We start from the raw sequence: 24,253 nt of genomic DNA on the forward strand, positions 1-24,253 counted from the left end.
AAGTAGAGAAAGATAGTAAATATAAATGTAGACTACAGATATCTAGACTAAGTCTGCAGTCCATGCAATCATGCCTGCTTTGTGCAGGTGTTTTTCACCCACTGGAGGGAAAAGAGGGGACTAAGAAGAACTGGAGCTGGGCACCCTCCACCACACTCACCCAGAACAACGTCTGAACGGTCAGAAAAAGTAACAAAGTCACTGCTCTGCAGGGTAGTGATGGGCCCGTGTAAAAAGAGGTGGTCTGGCAACTCTGGAGTAACATTTGAGTAGAAAAAGTGATGAGCTCTACTCAGAAATTTTTTCTCTATACCTCACAACTATCAGGATGGCTGCTATTAAAAAAAAGAAAGGAAGTGTTGGCAAGGGTGTAGAGAAATTGGAACACTTCTTGTGCACGGCTGGTGGAAATGTAAAATGGTGCAGCCACTGTGGAAAACAGTATGGCGAGTCCTCAAAAAATTAAAGCTAGAACTGCTGTATGATTCAGTAGTTCCGCGTCTGAGGATATAGCCCAGAGAACTAAAAGCAGAGGCACAAAGAGATGTTCATACAGTCATGTTCACAGCAGTGTTATTTACAACAGTCAAAAGGTGAAATCAACCCAAGTTCACCATTGATGAATGAATGGATAAACAAAATGTGATGTATACATCCAATGAAATATATCATTCAGTCTTAAAAAGGAAGTAAATTTTGACACGTTACAACATGGTTGACCCTTGAAGGCATTATGCTAAGTAACATAAGAGAGTCACAAAAAAAATACATATTGTATGTCTCCACTTACATGAGGTTCCTAAAGTAATCAAATTCAGAGACAGAAAGTAGAACAGCAGTTGCCTGGGTGGAGGGAGAAGGAAATGGGAGAAGGAGGATGGGGCGAGGGGGAATAGGGTGAGGGGGAATGGGGCGAGGGGGACAGGGTGAGGGGGGGACGGGACGAGGGGGATGGGGAGGGGGGCGGGGAGGGGGGGCGGGGCGAGGGGGGATGGGGCGAGGGGGGATGGGGGAGATGGGGCGAGGGGGGATGGGGAGAGGGAGACGGGGAGGGGGGGCGGGGCGAGGGGGGATGGGGCGAGGGGGGATGGGGGAGATGGGGCGAGGGGGGATGGGGAGAGGGGGGACTGGGGCGAGGGGAATGGGAGAGGGGGAATGGGGCAAGGGGGACACGGGGCGAGGGGGGGATGGGGTGAGGAGGACACAGGGTGAGGGGGGGACGGGGCAGGAGGGGGGAATGGGGAGAGAGGAATGGGGAGGGGAATGGGGAGAGAGGGATGGGAAGGGGAAGGGGGAGGGGGGGGAGGGGGAGGGAGGGGGAGGGAGGGGGAGGGGGGGAGGAAGAGGGGGATGCTCGGGAGAAGAGGATGGGAGTTAATAGGTACAGAATTTTAGTTTAAGAAAAGAGTTCTGGAGATGAATGTTGGTGATAGCTGCACAACAATGGGAATGTGCTTAACGTCACTGAATAAATTTTATGCTATGTGTATTTTACCACAAATGAAGACGAAATTTTTTTTCTCCAAATATTGGCCTAAAATATGGTCAGTTTGATCTGCATTAACATGAAAATAAGGTTTCCAGTATAACATCTGCCACATAATTTAACTTGGGTCCTTTAAATAATCTATTATAAAATCAATTAATATTAAAATGTATATCTTCTGGACATAAAACCATAGTATAAGGTACAAATATATTCCTAACATTTTAACATTTACTTAGTACTTACTACTTGCAGAAACTTGCCAAAATAGAACTATCATACCTGAGTGCACTCAAAGACACAACTACATTCGACCGAGTCACAAGAGGATGCTGTACCCAGTGATTTTCAAACTGGAAAAACGGCTGCAAAAACACAGAACAATTTCTGAAGGTCCCAGGATAGGACCTACATGTGACAGAGCCTATGCAGAAACTGGGCAGGAACCACAAAACCTGGCTTGGAATTCTCTTAAGGCCAAAACAGAGTGGGAAATATATAATAATTATGCCCTTTTAATTGTCTACAAGAAAAAAAAATACACACCAGTTCTTTAAGGAAAACAAATTCCCTCTTTAACCTTAGTTCTAATTCCTCACAGTAATATATAGGGAATAACAGTATTTTAGAGCAAAAACAATCAGTAATTAAAGCCAATTTTTTAAATACCCCTCAATAAAAATTGAAGGTATAATTCAAATTTACAACAGAGTGAGAGACACTTCTAAGAAAATGTAGCCCAGATTGTAGCATTGTGATAGTCTAATTTAATTTTGGCATTATATTTAAAAGATCTAGAGAAATAGATAAATTATATATCATCCAAAAAATGTGACCTCTAACAGGCAAAATTTTCCAAAAAGACAGTATTTCCTTCCTGTTGAGAACCTGGAATATAAGTATTCTGTGCAAAATCGGAAGACACCAATATTCCTGATCAATATTTTGCTTATTTCTATAGTTGGTATCCTTTTGTCAAACTGAGAAGTTAGCTTATACAGGCCCCACCAGCTTTGAAACAAGATGGTCTGTCTTCTGTAATGGACTGATTTTTCTGATTCAAGCCATGTGTAATATAGTGGGGCCGTTCCTCAGCACTAAGTTTGAAGGCAGAATGTTGGATTTAGCTCTAAGTACAGCCAATACTAGTTACATAAACTTGAAGTAGCTGACTCTCTAGCCAGGTCCTTCTCTCCTCCTCTATGAAATAAAAAACAGATCAATCATTTCTAAATGTGTTTTATGAAGGGACCTTCCACAAGGAGGTGCTTTTCCTTTTATCTCACCCAATAATGTCCACCTAAGCCCCCAAATAAAAATGACCGGACTAGGTACTCTGTGATTTAAGATCGATTCTGTAATTTGGGGGTTTTAAACAGCTAATTCATAATACAAAGGAAAATAAAAACGAGTAAAGAAAATACTCAAAATTGAATCATTTCTACCACAAAGAAGAAATTTTACTTAGGATAAATTCACAAGCTTAATTTTTAATTCAGTTGTTGAGAATGCAGAATAAGAAAAAAAATCTCCCTGATAGAAACATTGTTAAAAGTGAAGGCTGATTTCTGAAGTAAGCCCCAGTGTCCTGAATGTAGCAAATAATAGGTAAAGGAATAGAGGTTATTACAAGCTAGTGTGGAGCCACCAGATGTTACACTGTGTCCTTGTCTCCAGCCTGGAAGGTTAAGAGCTAGGTAGCTCCCTTTTGCCAGAGGACAGCACCTTGCTTGAACCTCTCTCAACCACTGAGCAGAACGCTTTGTGATTCTTGTCATTCCTATCACTACCTACTACTTTCCTATCAGGGTTTTTCTGATCCAACGCCCCATGCCACAAACCACTTTTACTCCACTTCTCTGTCCTTGAATTGAGCACAAAACCCTTTTAAGATAGTTTTCCGAAAACAGAGCACTGGAAAGCTATCTTCTATAAACTAACAGTTTATCCTTACCTCATTTGAGTCTCACAGCAACTCATAAAGTCGAGAGAAGGGGTTTATGTTAAAAATCCCGTGTCATACAGAAAGAATGTGAGGCCTAGAACTAAGTTGCCTGGGGTCATATAGCGAGAAAAGGGTCACTAACACTACAGCCCAAACTTCAGGACTCCAAATAATAGCTGGTTGATAATCTACCACCTCTGCTTTGTTAAGTGTTCCCCATACTCTCCCTGACTGTGTCATTAGCTGGATCGCCTAAGGGAGTGATTGTGTAAGGGGTAAATAATAGTGAACCTTTGAGAATCTGATGAAAATCAACACAGCTTCTCCACTTTTTCCTCTTTGGTACTGGAGTCAAGGTTCTGAGAAGGAAAGAACAAAATGGAATGTGTTGAGCAGATAATAATAAAAAGAAATCCTCTGAGTGGTGGTAGTGGTGGTGGTGGGGAGGGGATACAACGGAGAAGACAGAAGGAAAGAGTGGGGAAGGAGGTAAGGGAGTGATGATCATTCTTCCGCCACCACCTAAATGTCAAGGGATAGGAAAAAAAGTTGTGAGGGATGAGAGAAAGAGAAAAAGGTTGAGTGGCAAGGTGGGGAAAAAGAGGAAGAGATAAAAATGCCATGCGATGATAACAAGGAAGAGATGGATAAGAAAAATAAATATGTAAGCAGTCAAAACGCCTCCCAACGCTTTAGATATTTTAAATCAGTGGTTTTCAACTGCTTTTCACAAAAAGAGTTAACCACCCAGATGTTACATACAGATTGTAGACCCAATAGACCCTATAATCTTCACACACATCAGCGTGGTTACATCCTTCACAGACCGGTGGATGAAAAACACTGTTAAATATCAGGAAGGCAGCCCTCAGTCTGGAAGTCTAGGAAGTATGTTATGAAAGTCTCTGAGATAAAGTAATGGATAAAACTAGCAGTAAGTATTCACTGAATTATAAAAAAAACTAGAACAAAGAAATATACCATTTGAAATCTGGAAAGAACAAATTTTAAACAAAATATCCTCCTTCAAGAAATAAATGTTAAGAAATGTACAGATCCTAGGGAAAAAATAAACTCAAAACAAGTGACAGAGATAATAAAAGTTAATTTTAAAAAGATAAAATAGATAAAGCTAAAGACAGTTCTTAAAAAAATACTCAAAGTTTTAAGAAGGCTGGTTTTTAAAAGAGAAAGAAATTTATTTGGAAATATCCAAATATTGCAAAAAAAAAAGGGATCAAGATTAGGATAAGGAGTATATAATTACAGGCTACAACTTAAGTTAAAAAGACAGTTTTTATAAACATCTTTACAATAAATCTCAAAACTTGAATGAAAAGAATTCCTTGAATTATATAACGTCAAAACTGACACAAAAAAATTTGAAAACTAAAACAGTCCTATAACCTAATATATGTAATTAGTGATTTTTTAAAATCTCAAAAAAATATGGTTTTATAAGAAAGTTATATTAAATTTTGAAGAAACAGACCATTTCAATTTTATACAGGTTCTTGCAGAGAACAGCAAAGAGGGAATACTGCCAAACTCCTTTTAGGAGGCCAGTATAACCTTAATACTTAATTCTGAAGAGGACAGAACTAAAAAAGAAAGTACAAGCCAATCTCATTCATAAACAGATGCAAAAATCCAAAACAAACAAACTGAGGAGAATGTTACAGATGACTGCATCATGACCACATTAGGTTTGCTCCAGGTATTTAAGAATTGCTTAACCTTAGAAAAAGTCTAAAAATGTAATCTGTGACCTTAATTTTTTTTAAAAGCTTAATAGAAGCAGAAAGAACATTTGGCTCTGGCCATTGTGTTAGTGGTACAGCATCTGCCTGCCTGGCATGTAGAAGTCCCAGGTTCGATTCCCGGTCAGGGCATCAGGAGAGGCAGCCATCTGCTTCTCCACCCTTCCTCCTTCTCTCTTTCTTTCTCTCTCTCTTCCCTTTCCACAGCCATGGCTCAAATGGTTTGAGTAAGTTGGCCCTGGGCAAAGAACCTCTCCTCCGGTGCTAAAATAGCTCGACTGCCGAGCAACAGAGCAGTGGCCCCAGATGGGCAGAGCATCACCGGGCAGAGAATTGCTGGGCAGAGTATCGCCGGGCAGAGAATCGCTGGGCAGAGCATCAACGGGTGCATCCAGCTGGGGCGCATGCGGGAGTCTGTTTCTGCCTCCCGGCCTCTCACTTAATAACAATAATAAAAAAAAGAACATTTGATAAAATTTAATACTCCTTTCATGATAAAAAAAAAACACTTCAACAATATAAAAACAAAAGGGAATTATTAATTTGATAAGTAGTATTTATTAAATATCACTCTTAACAATGAATTATTAGAAGTCAGAGGTATGCTTTTCTTGAAGGGTATGGATTCCCACCATCCCAGCTTTTAGTTCACATTGTCCTAAAAGTCCTAGTATGGCAGCCCTGCTTTCATTAAGAACAAGAAAAATAAGAGGTAGAAAAATGGAAAGGAACGAAATTGTAATTATTCACTTTATGAAGGTCTGCAGAGACAGAGTCAGTTAAGCTTCACTGTTTCTACTCTCCCGCTTCCTATCCACCCTCTGCTTGCTGCAGTCTGGCTCCTTCCTGTTCTTGCTTCCAAACTCCCCTCAGCAACTGCGATGACCACTGGGCTACCTAATCGGATAAACACACTCCAGCTGTTATCTCAGCTCCCACTTGTCTCCCCTGGTCTCTCCTCTTCTAGACTTTCCCTGCCTCTCCAGCTGCCTTTTCTTGGTGCTCCCCACTGGCTCCCTTCCTTCCACTTGTCTTTTCATGTCAGTATGCAATCCGTTCATTTCAAACTCTTTCAGGTTGTGCTTCTCCTAAATGATATCCTTTACCCCTTCGGCCTCCATCACCCCGTTTATTCAGGCGACTCCTCATACTAACCATGCCCAAAGTTTTACTGAACAAGGACGGACAACCTTAGTTTGATGTCATCATGTCCAAAGGGGAATTCATTCTCCCTGGCTCCGTTCATTACCTACTTTAGTCATCTTCTGTCCAGTGACACAGGCCCTAAACCTGGGCGTCATCTACGACTCCACCTCCCGCTCTCGTTTCTCATATTCACTCTATTATCAGCTCAAATTTCTATCATTTATTTTTGAAGTCTTTCTCTGCTCCGTATCTTCCTTTCCTTTCCAGTCACCCACTTGGGTCAGGCTCTGCCTCTCTCTCACCCGAATTCCTGTACCTGGTCGCCCTGCTTTCCAGGCCTGCCCTGTAATCCTTCCCATAAGGAGCAATTCTGATTCAGTCTCTCCGCTGACTAAAATCTTTCAATCATTCTAACTTCCCAAATTAAGATTCAAACTCTTTAGGCCTATTTTACAAAGTCTTTCAGTAAGACCCCACTTTTATTCATCTAACCTTGATATTCCTCCACACCCCTCCCCCACCCCATTAATGAATCATTTGCTAGAATTCACCGTTTTCTATTCCCTCTGGGTACATACATTGTGCCTTCCTGAAGGAACCTCTTTAGTCACCCGTATTCTACAGTAAACTGTAAGCTCTACGAAGACAGACTGGTACAATAGTATCTGACATGGCACTCTATAAATACTTACTGAATAAAGGGAAAAAATACACTCAAATATAATATACACTATATATACACTATATAAAATACTACATAAAGTAGTAGATATCAATCTATAGAGAACAATTATAAAACTGTATAGCAGTTACATCCTTAATGCTTTGGAGTTAAAATGAGAGAAAAACTGTATCTTCCTATAACTCATTCACTATTCATCAGATAGAGTCCAAGTCAGGCACTGCACTCTCTAATAGGAATACACTGGGGAACAAGACAAAAGCAACAGCATGCAGACCACAGTTCTGGTGCCATCCTAAGATACAAAACTCATCAGATAGATCTTGGGTCATATCAAGCATAACAAGCCACACACACACACACACACACACACACACACACACACACTTCATGCTGCTAATTAAAACCCTATGTATTTTTGTTCAAAACTCCACAAATGTTATCAAAATGAAAACCAGCTTCATTTGACACAATCTTTATTTGTTTAACTTATGCCCTAGCTGCTTCTATAATTAATTTGCAGCAGTATATTTCTGCATTACATATACAAGGTAAAATTTTAGGAATATATGTTGAATAACATAGACCAAGTAAAAACTCTAAATTTCTAAAGGAATCAAAATTTTCTTATAATCAACATGAAGCTGATAAGCACATTATATTTTGGAGTGCCAGAAATATTAATAACTTTACAAAAGCTTTTAAAAAGAATGTAAATGGTAAAAGTCATAAATTGTACATAGAGCAGTATATAGTGTTGCATAATCATGTTGTCAATTATTCTGTGTACAATATTTAAAATGTACTTGAACTATATTGACACACTATCTTGAAAATTACTACATACATTGCATTTAATGCGGAAAATCTAATAAGCTTTTAAATTTTTACCATTCTGAAAGGGGCACCACTGAGGGTAGAAAGATTACATGGGTCACTTTCTCCAATAATGAAATTCTCTAAAATTAATCTTTAAAGAGCTTCTAAGCAGAAATTAGAGTCCTGCAACTGCGATACAAATTCTTTTAAGATTCAAGTGACTAGTAAAAGTGGTACTGGGACAAAGGCAGAAATAACTCTCTGGTATTCATGTTGATTAAATATCTATTCAATTAAAATTGAGCCAACTTGCTAAAGTCATCAATTTCAGAGCTGAAATCAAACATTATTTGGACCAGAAATTAGCTTTGGTGTGTCCTCAAACTGAAAAGAAAATTTACATTTAGATTCCCATTTTCTAGCCTACACACTACTCCACCAACACACATTTCAGGCATGTTTCTCTTTTGAAAGATTCAGGCTAAGCTATGCTATGTCTTCAAAATGAAATGTTTTTATTCTGTCTTTGAACCTAATTCAAATTAAGAAACTTTTAATAGCTTTAATAACTGAAGAGCTGTACTATGCTCTTCCCCAGCATCTTCCCCTCCCCTTCCCATCCTCCCTCCAAATCCAGAAAAACACCAGCACAACAGAAAACACAGAACTAGCCACGTGCTCTAAACACTGGGGAACGTGATTCTCCTCTGGTTTAGGCTACAAAGAATGCCTATGAGTAATCCAAAATCCTGAAACAAAACAAAGTTGAAAGCCACCTCCCCATTCTCCAACCCCAGGAAAACTGCCCTTTCTCTTGTCAATCCACTTATGTATTTCCCTTCGTTTTCTTGGAATTTTAGTGGCTTCTGAACAGCGAATGCTAAGTTCATCTCAATGTCAGCCAGGGCAGAGATACGCAAAAAAAAAAAAAAAAAAAAAAATCACTAACTTCGAAGGTTATTTAGGACAATAATGTCTTTCACTGTCTTACTCCTCCCACTCCGGCCCCACTTGACCTACTACCAATATTAAGCTGAAAAAAAAAAAAAAATCAGTCCACGGGCTTTCCCCCAAGGGGCTCTTCCCATGGGAACCCGCTGCAAACGCAGAGCCTGCAGGAAGACCGTGCGGGGCAGGGTCGCCCAGCTTCCCGCAGCCCTTCTCACACGCCCGAAGCTGCACTCTGCTCCGCACACACACGTCCAACTATTCTTGGATCTACTAACACCCCCTGATCGCAACTGGCCGCCCTCCCCCGTTCCGTCCCCAGGGTCCCCGATGTCCAGTGGCTAGCCTGGCAAAGCCCCCAGCAAGCGCACACACATACCCACCCACCTGGGCCAGATCGGAGGATCCCAGCTCGTGCTCCACCCTGTGCTCCTCGGCCAGCTCCAGCACAAATGCGCCTGGCCTGTTTCTCCACCTCCCGCCAGCCGAGCCGGGAGGCGCAACCCAGGGCGGCACCGCAAGGTCTTCCTAAGTCACCTTCGTGCTGCGTGGTCCGCCCCTGCCTCCTGTGAGGTCGAGCAGAGGCGCGGCCCACCTGCCCGTGGCGCTGGAATCCCGGGCCGCAGAGGTCCACGCGGTGCCGCTGGGCCGCTGGCGGGGCTCTCCGGGGACTGAGCTGGCGGGCAGCGCAGGGACGGCCTGTAGCAGGAGGCAGCGCCGCTGCTGTCGTCCTCCAGTCCCTTCTCCTGTGCCCTCCCCCCTGCCACGCCTGGAGGCACAGGTAGGATCTGCCAGGGGGCGGCCGGAGCCTGCAACCCGCCCTCCGAGCAAGCTAGCAGACCGCCCCCCGAGAATTTTCGGGGAAGGAAGGAAACTGCTAGTACTGGTACTCTGCATGCATCCCGTGGGGGGCTCCTGCGAGGCCCTAGAGTGGTGTGCGCTCAGGCCCTCTGCTGGAGACGCCTGCCCTGACAACTTTTAAATGGCCAGCCCGCTCCTGGGGAGAAGCAGGGAAATCCCCTTTTCTGGGGTCTTTCACCTCGAAGATGAATAATAACTCAGTCTTACACTGAGGAGTTAATGTTTCCAATTCCAAAACAAAGACAGCGGTGATCGTCACATTAATTTCTTGATATACTTTTTGGGCTACCATTTGAACAATGAGGAAAACCAGCAGCATTAATCCTACTAATGTGAAGCCTACATATAGGAAATAAGTGATTTCTGATTCCAGCCAGGCTTGAAGGGTTGACAAACGCCCAAAGGACAGGAAAACCCACCACATAAATACTACACTTCAGTGGGATGTTCAGGCCATTGAAAATCCTGGTTAACCATGAGGCTGGGGGTGGACTTTTTGTTCCAACAGTAGGTTTAAACCTTTCTAATGTGTATAAATCTGTTCTCAAACTTTAGGAAAAAGAGTAATAATGAACAAAACTGATCATTTCTTTGACAGTCTCCTAGGGTAAATTCACAATTCCAACAGTAGTGGCTGTACTTGCCCGATGACATAGTTAGTGCCTAAATACAATGCCATACTTTGAAATTTTGGAATTGTCCGTGAAGCTTCATGGTGTCTTTGAAAAGCCAGTGTGCTTTCTTTCTTTCTTTCTTTCTTTTTTTAAATTTTTTTTGTATTTTTCTGAAGCTGGAAACGGGGAGAGACAGTCAGACAGACTCCCGCATGCGCCCGACCGGGATCCACCCAGCACACCCACCAGGGGCGACGCTCTGCCCACCAGGGGGCGATGCTCTGCCCCTCCGGGGCGTCGCTTTGCTGCGACCAGAGCCACTCTAGCACCTGGGGCAGAGGCCAAGGAGCCATCCCCAGCGCCCGGGCCATCTTTGCTCTAATGGAGCCTTGGCTGCGGGAAGGGAAGAGAGAGACAGAGAGGAAGGAGGGGAGGGGGTGGAGAAGCAAATGGGCACTTCTCCTATGTGCCCTGGCCGGGAATCGAACCCAGGTCCCCAGCATGCCAGGCCGACGCTCTACCGCTGAGCCAACCGGCCAGGGCCTTTCTTTCTTTCTTTAATACTAACAGTATTATATTTCAAAAGGTTTTATATGGCACTAAACAGAGCCTTTGCTGAAGAATCTCCTTAGGCCCTAAAAAGTAAAGAATGAATCCAATTTACAAAGTAGTACTAGGCAGCAAAAACAATGAATAACACAGGCTAATTTGTTTTAGAAGGTAATTTACATAGCACCTAAAATTTGCCAGGCACTGTGCTGAGCAACTACACGTCAAATAAATCACTCTGGAAATGGAATTTCAGATTTGGAAATGGAACTATCAAATGTATTCATTTCTTCAAGGTCAAGAAACCAGAGTTGACTGGTGTGATACAAAAGCTTCTATTCTTTTCTTTATACATCCATTATTCAATCACCCAAGTATTTATTAACTGACTATTACATGCTAAGTGCTATGACAGACACCAATGCTACAAAGATAACTAGATGTGGTTGCCTACTTAAGGAGCACCAGTTTAGTAAATATATAGAGAAGTAAACATAGAATGATACAATGTGACAGTGCTACAATAGCAAGGAACTCATGGGATAGGAGGAACATCTAACCCAATACTGAAGGATAGAACCTGGGATTAGAAAGTGGTGGCAGTCATCCAACAGAGCAATCCTAAGAACTTAATCAAATAAAATGGCAATAGGGAATTTGTGTGTTGGGTGGGAGAAGAGAGAGTATAGGGAAAGAGACAACTTAGATACAGGAAGTAAAAATGACAGGACTTGATTAAAGGTAGAGATGAAAAAGAAGGATAAACTAGACAGCTCACATGTTTCTGGCTTGAGTTACTGAACAGGTGATATAATTCCTTGAGTTACTTGGTTTTGATACACTGGTTTTGAAATACCTCTGATATAACCATATGTAAATGTTCAAAAGGCAGCTGGACATACTGGTTCATCACTCAGGAGAGATCTAAGGTGGAGATAGCTGAGTCATCAGGGATTTCTGGTTGGACGAGTGGGAAAGGTCATTTAGGAAGAAAGCTGGTGACAAGGCCACCCACAGAAACCTAGGAATACTAACATTCAAGGCTCAGGCAGAAGAAAAGATACTTTAGAAGAAAACTGAAGAAGAAAAAGGAAAGAGAAGTCCTAAGAAGTAGGCAACGCGGAAATCACAGAGAAGAATTCTAACAAGCAAGCAGGATCAAATGCCGGATCTTTCCAAGGACAGCAAAGATAATTGAAGGGTGTCCTCGGATTCAGTCATAAGGAAATATTGGCAAGAATGGTTTCAGTGGACAGTTGAAGAATAAAGAAGTAAACACAAAGTATCTCATTATCAAAAACGGATCTGTAAAGGAGCTAGCGAGTTAGAAGCTGTAAGGGAGAAACAAATTCAGAAGCAGAATAGAAGGAAACAGCTCCAATAAAATGACAGGAAAAAGATAAAAACTGGGGTGAGGGAGTGGTAGGGAGTTGACAGCACGTACAATGATTGCCTAATGTTTAACAAAGAATTCTGCTCAGAGTGGAAGGGGATGAGGAAACTGTAGAAATGTTAGAGAGGTGAAGGCCTGAAAGGTATTAGAGAATGAAAAAGAGATTAAGGACACAAAATGACTAAAGGACTCTGAACAGCACAGGAAGCTAAAGGAATATTAGAGACTGTGACACGATGGAGGGACAAGTCCACAGGAGGGCCTGCTCTCCCTCCGTCAGCAATCTGGCTCAGAGAAGCAGTACATAACAAACTCAGCATCATTAGCATTCCAATCACACCTTTGGTTGCAGTTAGGAAATTTAACATAGAAATACAAATAGTTTATATGTGAGCTTACACGAACTTGAAGTAGGCAAGTTCCTGCCTTGGAAAAACAGGTTTGACTAATGTCCAGGGGCACTTGATAATAAACACAACAAGAAGGGCACCAGTGATGGCTTCTGTACGACATGTTAACCACTTTGTTACCATCTTTTGGTGAGGAAAACCACAGAAACAAAAATAATTGATTAAATCAGTTTCTAGCCTTCTTTTATTACTTAGAAATTTAATTTAATAGGGTGGCATTGAGAACATAGGTTTCAGGTAAACATCTCTATAGAATTTGAACTGCTGATTGCATTGTGTGCCCATCACCCAGTCAAGTCATTTTCCATCAACGTATATTTTGTCCCTCTTTACTGCCCCCCACCCCGGAACCACTTCACTTTTATCTATATCTGTATCAATTTCTAGCCTTTTGAATGAAACTCTCAAACAAGGTTAAAGAACTATCACAGCATTTACATTCTATTATGTTTCCCAAGTATATCATCATAAAAACAAATCTAGTCAATTTCCTTTTAGTACATCAACCACAAACTTTACAGCTTACTTTACTGCAGTGTTGTTTTTTTTTCCAACACAAGATGTGTTATTTACAAGTAAAATATGCCTACACATTGCCTCATTTATAGAAATGGAAACCTCGTATGGAAACCTCAAGTACCTGGGTCATATCAGAGCATTCTCAAATAGGCAAAGAATACCCACATACTGCAAAAACAGAAGGTCCCAAATCCAGGCACTAAGCCCTGTGCCCATTGTAACCATTAAGTTTCTCACACAGAGCCAGATTACTCTTAGTGTAGACATAATTTTACCAAGTTTAGTTATCTGGGTTTTGTTTTAATAAACAGGAGCTTTAAAGAGTAAATCAGAAGGGATTAGTATTCCATGTCTAGAAGCAGGCACATAGTCTATTTAAATATCAAAGAGAATTTTTTAAAAACCCAGGAGAAGCCATAGAAAAATAGCCAATAATATCATAATTGATTTTGTATGTTGACAGTCACTAGCCTTACTGTGATGATCACACCATAAGGTATCTAAATGTTGAATCAATGTTGTACACTTGAAATGAATGTCAAAAATACTTTAATGAAAAAATTTAAAAAATCACAGTAGTAGTTATGAAATATTATGGAATATTTTGAACTCAATAAAAATGTGGCATATCAAATAAATAAATAAACAATCCCGTAAGAAACAAAAGAGAATTCACAAAACATTAGTAGGAGTGGGCCATTTAGTCAAAAAACACAGAGTCCTATAAACATTCTCCCTTGAAGCCATTTCTGTGTTAAGTTTTAAAAATTTAGCTTAAGGAATAAATGTGAAACATTTAGAATAACTGTCAAGAAAAGATTAGAACAGGAGCTGTTATGCTGCCCGGGGGCCTGGGACCATTTACATCTGTTGAGTCCCTACTTCATGCCAGGTACTACACAGCTGTTTGCCAATATGACCTGACTTACTCCTCAAAACACTCTCTTTTTGGTTGGTCTTCCCTACATAAAGAAGATTGTATTTAAAAACTGAGGTAAAGGAAGATTAAATATCAGAGCCAAGAATCAGACCCAGGTCTATGTGAGTGTGAAGCTTCTGACTACTCTTTTAATAGAATTTACAGATAGTAGAAATACAATTTATGACGCTACATAATAAAACATTATAGTACCTGATTATTCCACTGTGGTCTCCATGAAGCTATTAATTCCTTGGCTGTAATTCTTAAGTCATTTGAGAGAGTAACTTCAATGATGCCATTTATCTTTCAAATATTTTTAAGGCCTTCTCATTGTTTATATTCCTATTTCTCGGAAGAAAATCTATGAATGCCACTGAAGGTTTCACAGAGTTGGTATTTCATAGAATTAATGAAACAAAATCTTAAAGATAATCTAAAACTTTAAAGACATAAATGGCATTTACTAAGTGATTACTGCATGTCATGCAACAAGCTAATATGCTCTATGTACACGGTGGTGGGATTCAGCCAGTTTGCACGGGTTCGGCAGAACTGATACCTAATTTTTTGTTGAGTTTGGCAAACCAGTTGTTAAAATGGCACTTGTAATCAGTATTCTCTCTAAGGTGGGCACCTGGGCAGCCGCCCAATGTGGAAATCACAAATTTACACTCCTTACTCTTTTTAATGTTCATCTGCGCAAAAGCATATTCTAAGACCCCATAGTAATGTCCATTTCGTCCAGAGGTAAAAAAAACTGCAAGTGAGAATACCGATCAAGAAGCCATGTTTTATTAAGTTTTTTGTCAGATATTATTTCATATTTCTTCATTAATATTTTAAAACTCTTTCTTATAACAATCTAGTTCTGTGTACCTCTTTTATTCTTCCTATGTAAGTATTAAATGCATGAAATAATAAACAACCTTTCGGTATATCATTTTTTTATATTTTTAAAAAGTTTTTATTTATTCATTTTAGAGAGGGGAAAGGGATAGGGGAGAAGACAAAGAGAGGGAGAAGACAAAGAGAGGGAGAGAGAAAGAGAGGGAGAGAGAGAGAAGGGGGTGGAACAGGAAACATCAACTCCCATATGTGCCCTGACCAGACAAGCCCAGGGTTTCAAACCAGCGACCTCAGCACTCCAAGTCGATGCTTTATCCAGTGGGCCACCACAGGTCAACCCATTTTTTTTGATATTTAAAACAGTCATTAGGGCAGAGAACCGGCTGTTAAATTATTTGAATCCCACCACTGTATACATGTTACTCATCTGTACATACTGGCTCCCCACACTCAACACTAGGGTATTTATATATTTTTGTTTTACAGAAACTTGCTCAAGATCCCACAATTGGTTAGAGGGAAAAGAATGACATTTAAAAGAGTTCCATGAGACCAGTGTTTTTTAGCCACGAATCTGCAGACTTTGTGCTGGTCACGAAAGAGTTAGCTACCCTGAGGTTGTATGAAGATTACAGACTCAATGATTTTAGTCAAATTCTCTTCTGCGCAGGGGGATTTCTGCCTTAGTGGTCCTCGAAATAACTCTCCTATTTTCACCAGTCTGAAGTGTAAAAGGTTGAAAACTACTGCATTAGATCAGTACTTTTAACAACTTTCTATGTGGTATTCCTTATTTGAAAGATAAATATATCAAAGTTCAAAGAATTTAAAGTAGTCCATCGTCACTTAAATAAAAAATAAAAATGGGAACAATGAAATCATTCCATAAAAAGTCAGATTTCCTTTAAATGCCACCACCTCCACCCCAAAAGAGATAAATCCAATATTAAAGGCACAAAAGCTCCAAAACATCATCAGAAGAAAGGAGTCACAAGTGTAGTTAGACCTACAATAATATTATTGTAGCAGTTTCCTACAACAGAAACTGCTGATTTTCACTCAGGGTAACTATGTGTCAGGAACTATGCTAAGCATTTTGCATGTATTATCGTATTTAATCCTCATGACAAATTTAAAAGGCTAATAAGGATAATTAGTCTAACCTTTAGGCTAACATTCATACATCTAGATTTTCACAGATAGGTGATTATTCTGGCTACTTTTTCAAACAAATAGTTTTTAAATTATCATAGGTTGGCTTCTCCAGAAATTAAATGATTTCTAATCTAGTGTTCACTTTAAAACTATACATCTCTAAAACAAACAAAAAAAGTTATCAATACCTCCATCAGGTATCACATACAAGCTGTGAATGAAACTTGGTTTTACAACTTACTAAAATAGTACCTGAATCCCATGACATCATAATTTGCGCACTTCGAAGATGAACTACAGTGCTATCATCCTATTTAGATTATTCAGATGACTAAATCATTCCTCATTTAAATAAATTAGAATATGAAATCTGCAAGCCACCAAAAACAAAAAAATGCTGAGAAGGGATGTCTTCAAACAATATTAGAAGAATCAACCATTTAAAATGTTTAAACAATTATGTGGTTTTTTGCATTAATAAAATTTTGTTGTCTGACCAGGCAGTGGCGCAGTGGATAAAGCACTGGACTGGGACGTGGAGGAACCAGGTTCGAAACCCTGAGGTCACAGGCTTGAGTACAGGCTCACCAGCTTGAGCGCGGGGTCTCTGGCTTGAAGCCCAAGATCGCTGGTGGAGCCCCTGGTCAAGGCACATATGAGAAAGCAATCAATGAACAACTAAGGTGCCGCAACGAAGAATTGATGCTTCTTATCTCTCTCCCTTCCTGTCTGTCCCTATCTGTCCCTCTCTTTGACTCTGTCTCTGTCAAAAAAAAAAAAAAAAAAAAAATAGAATTCTGTTGACTCTCAGTTTGTTTTAAATGAATTCTGATTATTTATACATTTTTTTCTTATTCATCAAATCAAATGTATGAAATCTGCAGTTAACAAACACAGCATTTAAAATTTTTATATGAAGTCACAAGGCTTCTATTCTAATCATGGAAAGTAAAATTTTAGACCTTTACATGTAAGAGAAACAATAAAACCAATATTCATCTGTGTTGTTTTAATAAAAGCTAATCTCTCACCACATGGTACAAATAAATTGTAATAAGAAATTTAATATCCATCTAAAATGTTGAAGATTATACATATATGTACAAGTTAACAAAATGGAAAGAAAAGCTACTTGCCTTGCATTAAAATAATAAAAATGGGGGAAAAAACACAATAAGGAAAAGAAATCTAGTTCAGGCAACCAAAGCATATCCTTATAACTTTTCAGTCCTTAGGAAAAGAATTACTAATGGATAAGCATAGCACTCTCTCTCATATTTGGAAAGCAAATGGCAAATCTTCACAAGGGAGAGAGCAAGGGAAAAAGAGCACAAAGACATTTAAGCCACCGAATTCAATTCACACAGGTAATCATGAGAGCACTCTATTTTCTAAATCCAAGTATTCTATAGTTTTCATATAAAGACCTTTGGTTTATAGAATATTTCCATAACCCTCTTAAACATTTCACTGTAAGTAGAACTTTAAAACATACTTGTGAAATATGGCTATATAAATGAATGAAATGACACAAACAGATTATTTCAGAATCATCCTGCTTAAACAAGAATAAATAAATTCTAGGAGCATTTGAGATCTTCTCCCTCAGCATATGTCATCAATTTGGCTCAAATACACTATTATAAAAATTCAAATTAATAATGAAATAAATAAGTTCTAAATTTTGGTAAAGAATGAAGCTTTCATAGCTTTTGTTAATACTACTTCCTGCTCCCTCTGGACATTTTGAAAGTAATGACTCATTGGACAATCCAGTATGTGGCACCCAAACAATTGTTAAAAAATTCAGTTCCGTATTACCTACCCCTTCTTGTTTAGTGAAGAGATTAAGGCAATCGCTCAAAGCTACACAAGTTTCTCTAGAGGCTTCAGAGACAACTTCAACCTTCTGCAGAAATGATGGAAGCATTTCTATAAATAAAAAAATAAATCAAATGAGTGGAATTTTAAGTAATCGGAGTAAACTACAACCACAAACATATTTTTACAGCTACTAACTTCATGTTTTTTCCCAGTCACCTTAAACAAAGCATCCAGTATGTCCTTTTGGGTGTCATGAAGTACCTACTATATGCAGGCCATATAAATTGGTGCAAAAAAGAAAGGATAAAGCCTTGTCCTAGAAAGGCCTATATCCTACAAGAAGAGCCAGGACTAAAAACAAGTTTATAGAATAATAATATAATGTTTAAGAGCAGCAGCTGACAAGGATTCATTGCACTAGCTATAAAACATGAGCATTTCCTTTCGTGATAGTCTATGCTAGATAAGTAATTTTATTCAAAAGCAAACTGCTAAAAAGAGCCAAAAATACTTTTGCACTTGAAGTGATGGTTAACATATCTGAAGAAGGCATTAACTCAACTTCATCTAGTCCTTATTTGGATGTTTGGCATAAATAGGTCTAATCACTCTCAGTATCTTTTAGTATATGTTTGTCCCTGTAGAGGTTCTATATCTGAGAACTCAATCAACTGCAGACAGAAACTATCAGAAAGTAATGTTACACTATTGCTGCCACGTACTGTGTAGTTAAACCTACATGTATAGAATTTTTTCTTTCTCATTACCACTTAACACTTTGAGTAGTTTTTTTAATGCTTGCTGACCCCCAGGAGTGTATTTTTTTTCCAAAAAATGTAATTAGTTCTAGTTACAGTTTTATTAACTTAAAAAATCATGTTTGTTTGATAACCAATTTATGGAAACAAGAAGAACATACATTTGCCTTTTTTAAATGTTGCTTTACACATTTTTAAAATAAGAAATTTTGTACGATTATACTCTGGATGCTCAGGAGACACAAGGATGTACATGAACGTTTGTACTACTCAAAGGGTTAAACAATACAGTACAACAACCACTTACAGTACTTGGCATTTACACTGTATTAGGTATTGTAGGTAATCTAGAGATGCCAAGAGGATGAGTGCAGGTTATGTGTAAGTTATTACGCCATTTTATATAAGAGATGTGAGCATCTGCAGATTCTGGTATCCAAAAGGAGGTCCTGGAGCCAGTCCCCCACCTATACAGAAAGGCTACTGTATCAATATCTTCCCAAGTGTCCTAAAGAAAATCTCAATCCATTTACCCATTACCAAACACCCCCCCCCAAAAAAAAAAAGAAAAATAAAAACAATGTTGGCAAGAGAAAGCTGCAAAATGCACATACATCACTTAAAAAACAAGTAAAATATCATATCCTGCCCAGTTTAATGCAAGGGAAATATACTTAGTTAAAATATCAATAGTTTTGAAATTTATGTTAATTAAACATTAAAAGCCTTTTAATGTGTCTTTTACATCAAATAAAATCCTGACATCAAGAAAGCTTTTCATCAAAAATAACTTAAAAAGGAGAAAGACAAATAAGTAGCATCTTTTGTATTTCAAACAGCCTTACTCAAAACACTGTTCTGATAACATGGAAAACAGGGTAAATTAACAAAAGCAATCAAGTAAATACAAATGTCAGCAATTTGCAATCAATTAGGCTATAAAGCAGTGGGTCCCATCAAGAAACAAATATTTTAGCCTTGCCTGGCAGGTTGGCTCAGCAGTAGAGCATCGGTTCAGTGTGTGGAAGTCCCGAGTTAGATTCCTGGCCAGGGCACACTAGAGAAATACCCACCTGCTTCTCCACCCTTCCCCCTCTCCTTTCTCTCTCTCTCTCTTCCCCTCCTGCAGCCAAGGCTCCACTGGAGCAAAGTTGGCCCAGGCGCTGAGGATGGCTCCATGGCCTCCGCCTCAAGTGCTTAAAAAAAAAAGGCTCTGGTTGAAACAGGGCATGGAGCAATGCCCCAGATGGGCAGAGCATCGCCCCCTAGTGGGCATGCCAGGAAGATCCCGGTAGGGCGCAGCATGCGGGGAGTCTTTCTGACTTCCAGCTTCTCACTTCAGAAAAATAAAAAATAAAAAAACAAATATTTTCAAATAAGAAACAGAGTAAATAAAATCCACAAGAAAATAAATTATTTTTGGCTATATTTTCTAGATGATAAAATTACAAATAGTATTTTTTAATTACCAAATTTTATATAAAAATATGGTTTATTTTAGTAAAGAAAAGTCCTTTTCTTGGAAAAATTATTTCTCAAAATTCAAAGTGTGCAACCAAAGGAAAAGGTCTGAGTGAATGAAGATATAGACAACCTTTCATTAATAAACAACCAAATGACATTTTATCCTATTTTTCATCTTATAGAATAGTTTCCTAGTGTTCGCTATTCTTAATAGCACCCAGCAGAACACTACTATATTCTAAAACAAATTTGTCTTCACATACTTTATTTTTCATTTTGAATCTTCGATACACAATGTGAAGATTTCTTCTGTACTTAGTATTAAATAGCAAATGAGAATACCATATGCTACATGCCATATGACATAAACAGTACCTCAACAGGGATCTGTCGCAGAGCTGTGGACTGAGTACTAAGAGGAGATGGTACAAGAAAAAACAGACACGGTCTCCACTTTCCATAAATTTTCTGGTTAATCTAGTAATTTTCCACTTTCACAGTACAAATGATAGGAAGATAGAAGCATAGTCATTTGTGGATGTTACTGATTTTATTAAATACCATCACATGCTTAAATATCTCCAATTTGGTCTAGGTTTTAGATATTATTTTAAACACAGGTTGATCAGCATCAAACATTAAAGGTCAAAATAAATGTTTAGACTTGACTTGGGGTGGTGAACATACAATGCAATATACAGATAATTTATTGTAGAATTGGGCACCTGAAACCTGTACAATTTTATTAACCAAGGTCACCCCAATAAGTTCAATAAAAAAATTAAAAGAGAAATATAATTCATTATTGAGAGAATGTCAAGTTTTTCTGTCTAAAAGAGTCAGAGGTTACCACCTGATTTCTCTGACAATCTAGTGTTTAAACAACATCCTGAAATTAATACTAACTTGCACAGTGGCGTGGTGACAGAACCGATGGACTTTGCCATGCATCGGGGCCGAGGCAGATCACACTGTGCACTTCTTATATAATGAGATTTTCATATAGTTATATAAAAAGAAATATAACAGCTAAACTTCTAGAAAAGTTACCAACTGAGAATACTGCAAATGTGTTTGAGTCAATTAATATTCAAGAAAGTAAACTGTAATGAATAAACGCAAAATGGCAAGTATATTACCATATTTGGCTTACTATAAAAACTGGGACACTTAAGTGAGGAAAGATCTTAATTTTTAATACTAAAATTATTTTTGAACTCAGGAAAGATGCTAGAAGACCCTATGTGAAAAGCGTATCATTAGAGATGTATAAAAAGCTCACAATCTGTCGTTTTCATGATACATGATGCAATTTTTATTTGCTTAAAATTTTAAACTATTAAGGAAATTCTTGTTTCTTATTATGTTAACAAATTAAACCCTAATACAGATGGCTTCCATTGTTCTTCTAATATAAAAAAAGGGTGAACTCACCCTCAGCTTAACATTTAAGGCACTTTATAAACTCAGTTTCAGCCAAACTGTTTTCCTGGAAATAATTGTTTTCCTAGAAACAGTCTTCAATTTTACTGCCTCCAAACCTTTGTTCAAGATGTTTACTCTCCCCTGAATATTGCAAATAATAATTATCCATTTTCAGAAGTTTCCCTGCTAAACCGCATCTCTCCAACTACGCCCTGGAACGTTCCACGGAGGGAAACAAGAGAAACATAAAAGTGGAGGCACCGTCAAGGCTCCATTGGAGCAAAGATGGCCCGGGCGCTGGGGATGGCTCCTTGGCCTCTGCCCCAGGCGCTGGAGCGGCTCTGGTCGCGGCGGGGCGACGCCCAGGAGGGGCAGAGCATCGCCCCCTGGTGGGCAGAGCATCGCCCCTGGTGGGCGTGCCGGGTGGATCCCGGTCCGGCGCATGCAGGAGTCTGTCTCTCCCCGTTTCCAGCTTCAGAAAAATACAAAAAAAAAAAAAAAAAAAAGTGGAGGCACCGTGGCCAGACAAGAAGTTGTTGCTGTAACTCATAGGAAAAATGGCTGTGGCCTATTTTAGTGTCTGGTAGGAGGATACGGCAACAATGCAGAGAGAGCCGTCAGAGAAAGAATACACACAGCAAAAAGAGAATTTAACATGACTCCATGATTCGGGCTTCAGAAATTGTGGGAACTACCAACGATTCTTTAAGAAAAACACCAGAAAGAACAGGACCAGAAAATAGGAAAAAAACACTGACAGGAAAAATACAGAGGATTTCTGTGAGTAGGAAACTTCTGCTCTACATCAAACTCATCCTACCCCTGAACTTCTGAACAAGAGGAGACTAGGAGGATCTGAACACCACCTCAACGACAGGGACTGAGCTAATGTGACTGTACTCAACAAATTCTACCTTTCATTGTTGATCTAGGTATAAATCTGTCAATGTTCTTAGTTCATAGATCAACTGTTCAAGGGTTAAATACAGAATTCTTGATTGATACTAGACTCAGGAGCCAGGCTGCCTAAAACGAAACCCTAATTCAGGTTTTTACTAGCTGTGAGACCTTAAGCAATTTACCTAAACTCACGTGCCTCAGCTTATCTGTAAAATGGACACAATGGTTATATGTACTGCCTAGGGTGTTTATAAGGAATAAATGAGTTAATATGCAAAAAAAGTACACAGGAAAATGCACAAAAAGACTATATGTATTTGCTATTATTCTACATAATACAATTTGTGGATTATGGATATTTTATATTGGAAGGACAATGGGACACTATGGTACTCGGCATACCAAGCTGATAGGGAATCAATCATCCCTCCAACCCAACCATAAAGATGCTGAATAAAATAACACACAGCAGAGTTTAAAAGAACAAAATCCCATATATGCTAAAAAACCAAAGGAAAGTCAAGTCTGATGAAACAAGCAGAAGCCAGTGAAGCCTGGGCGGGGCAGGCGAGGGCAGAAGTGGACGCCACTGGAACCCTGACCGGGGAAGGGCGCAGGGCTCCGCTCTCACACAGCTAAGGGCGCAGGGCTCCGCTCTCACGCAGCTAAGGGCGCAGGGCACCGCTCTCACACAGCTAAGGGCGCAGGGCTCCGCTCTCACACAGCTAAGGGCGCAGGGCTCCGCTCTCACACAGCTAAGGGCGCAGGGCTCCGCTCTCACACAGCTAAGGGGCGAGGCCTGCGCAGGGCTCCGCTCTCACGCAGCTAAGGGCGCAGGGCTCCGCTCTCACGCAGCTAAGGGCGCAGGGCTCCGCTCTCACGCAGCTAAGGGGCGAGGCCTGCGCAGGGCTCCGCTCTCACACAGCTAAGGGGCGAGGCCTGCACAGGGCCGGACCCCAGGGTAAGCCAGAACGCACACCCTGCCCTTGGGCTCCGGGGGTCAGGGGGAAAGGGCACTTTCTGTTGACTGCTCTGCGTGGGAATCGTGAGAAATAAACATTCCGAGCTTGTGCCACACCTAAGTACAGAATCCAATTTTAAAACTATTAGCTCAGAACCAGAAATACCTGGATAGCCCTCACAGAAACAGGCACATAACCACTGCATAGGGACACTCCATAATCCAGGAGGCAGAGGAAAACAAACCGCCCTGAAGATGAGCTCCCAATAAAAATTATATAATGCATTGTGAGAACAATCCTTCCCAAGGGACATTTAGAAGGCAAAACTGCAGAACTTGCTCCACAACTTCTTGAGACATACACACATCTCCCCCCCCCCCCAAAAAAAAAAGTTTTAAATGTATGTGTTTGAAATATTCACAATAAAATTAGAAATATATGTTATTTGGAAAAAATACATGTTCCTATAGGAAAAATAAAATCTAAAAACCACCACCCAGAATTTCTACAAAAATTAGAAAGTGAAATGATTACACAGAAAATAGATCCAACTGAGAAAAAAAAACTAAAACTAGAAAATAGATCTAAGAAATTACTCAGCGTGAAACACAGAAAAATAGAAATGAGAAACTAAGAGGTGGGAGGTAAAATAAGACTCAACACATGTCCATGAGAAGTTCTGGCAGAAGAAAACAGGAGGAATGAGGACACAAAATCTGAAGAGACAGCTAATGGGTAAGAACTTTGCCACACTAAAGGAAATAAGAAATGCATCTCTGAATTACAGTCTCAAGCAGCACATACATGTAAACAGCAGCCAAACCCTGAGACAGAACAGAACTGCAGAACACCAAAGACACAGTGA

The 24,253-nt window shown here is 39.7% G+C and overlaps 1 protein-coding gene across 6 annotated transcripts in view; it reads right to left on the minus strand.

The window, feature by feature from the left end:
* Positions 1–24,253, minus strand: part of OSBPL1A (oxysterol binding protein like 1A) — a 259,348-nt gene that overhangs the window by 134,004 nt on the left and 101,091 nt on the right. For 3 of the 6 annotated variants that reach the window (XM_066352528.1, XM_066352526.1, XM_066352529.1), the window contains one exon: positions 17,881–17,987. In XM_066352528.1, the coding sequence (XP_066208625.1) occupies positions 17,881–17,987 (107 nt within the window). Of the gene's footprint in view, positions 1–9,173; positions 9,699–17,880; positions 17,988–24,253 lie in introns of those variants that run through there. The other 3 variants (XM_066352530.1, XM_066352532.1, XM_066352534.1) reach the window with 3 other exon arrangements.

The sequence above is a fragment of the Saccopteryx leptura genome, chromosome 11, assembly GCF_036850995.1.
Source record: "Saccopteryx leptura isolate mSacLep1 chromosome 11, mSacLep1_pri_phased_curated, whole genome shotgun sequence".
Classification (NCBI taxonomy): domain Eukaryota; kingdom Metazoa; phylum Chordata; class Mammalia; order Chiroptera; family Emballonuridae; genus Saccopteryx; species Saccopteryx leptura.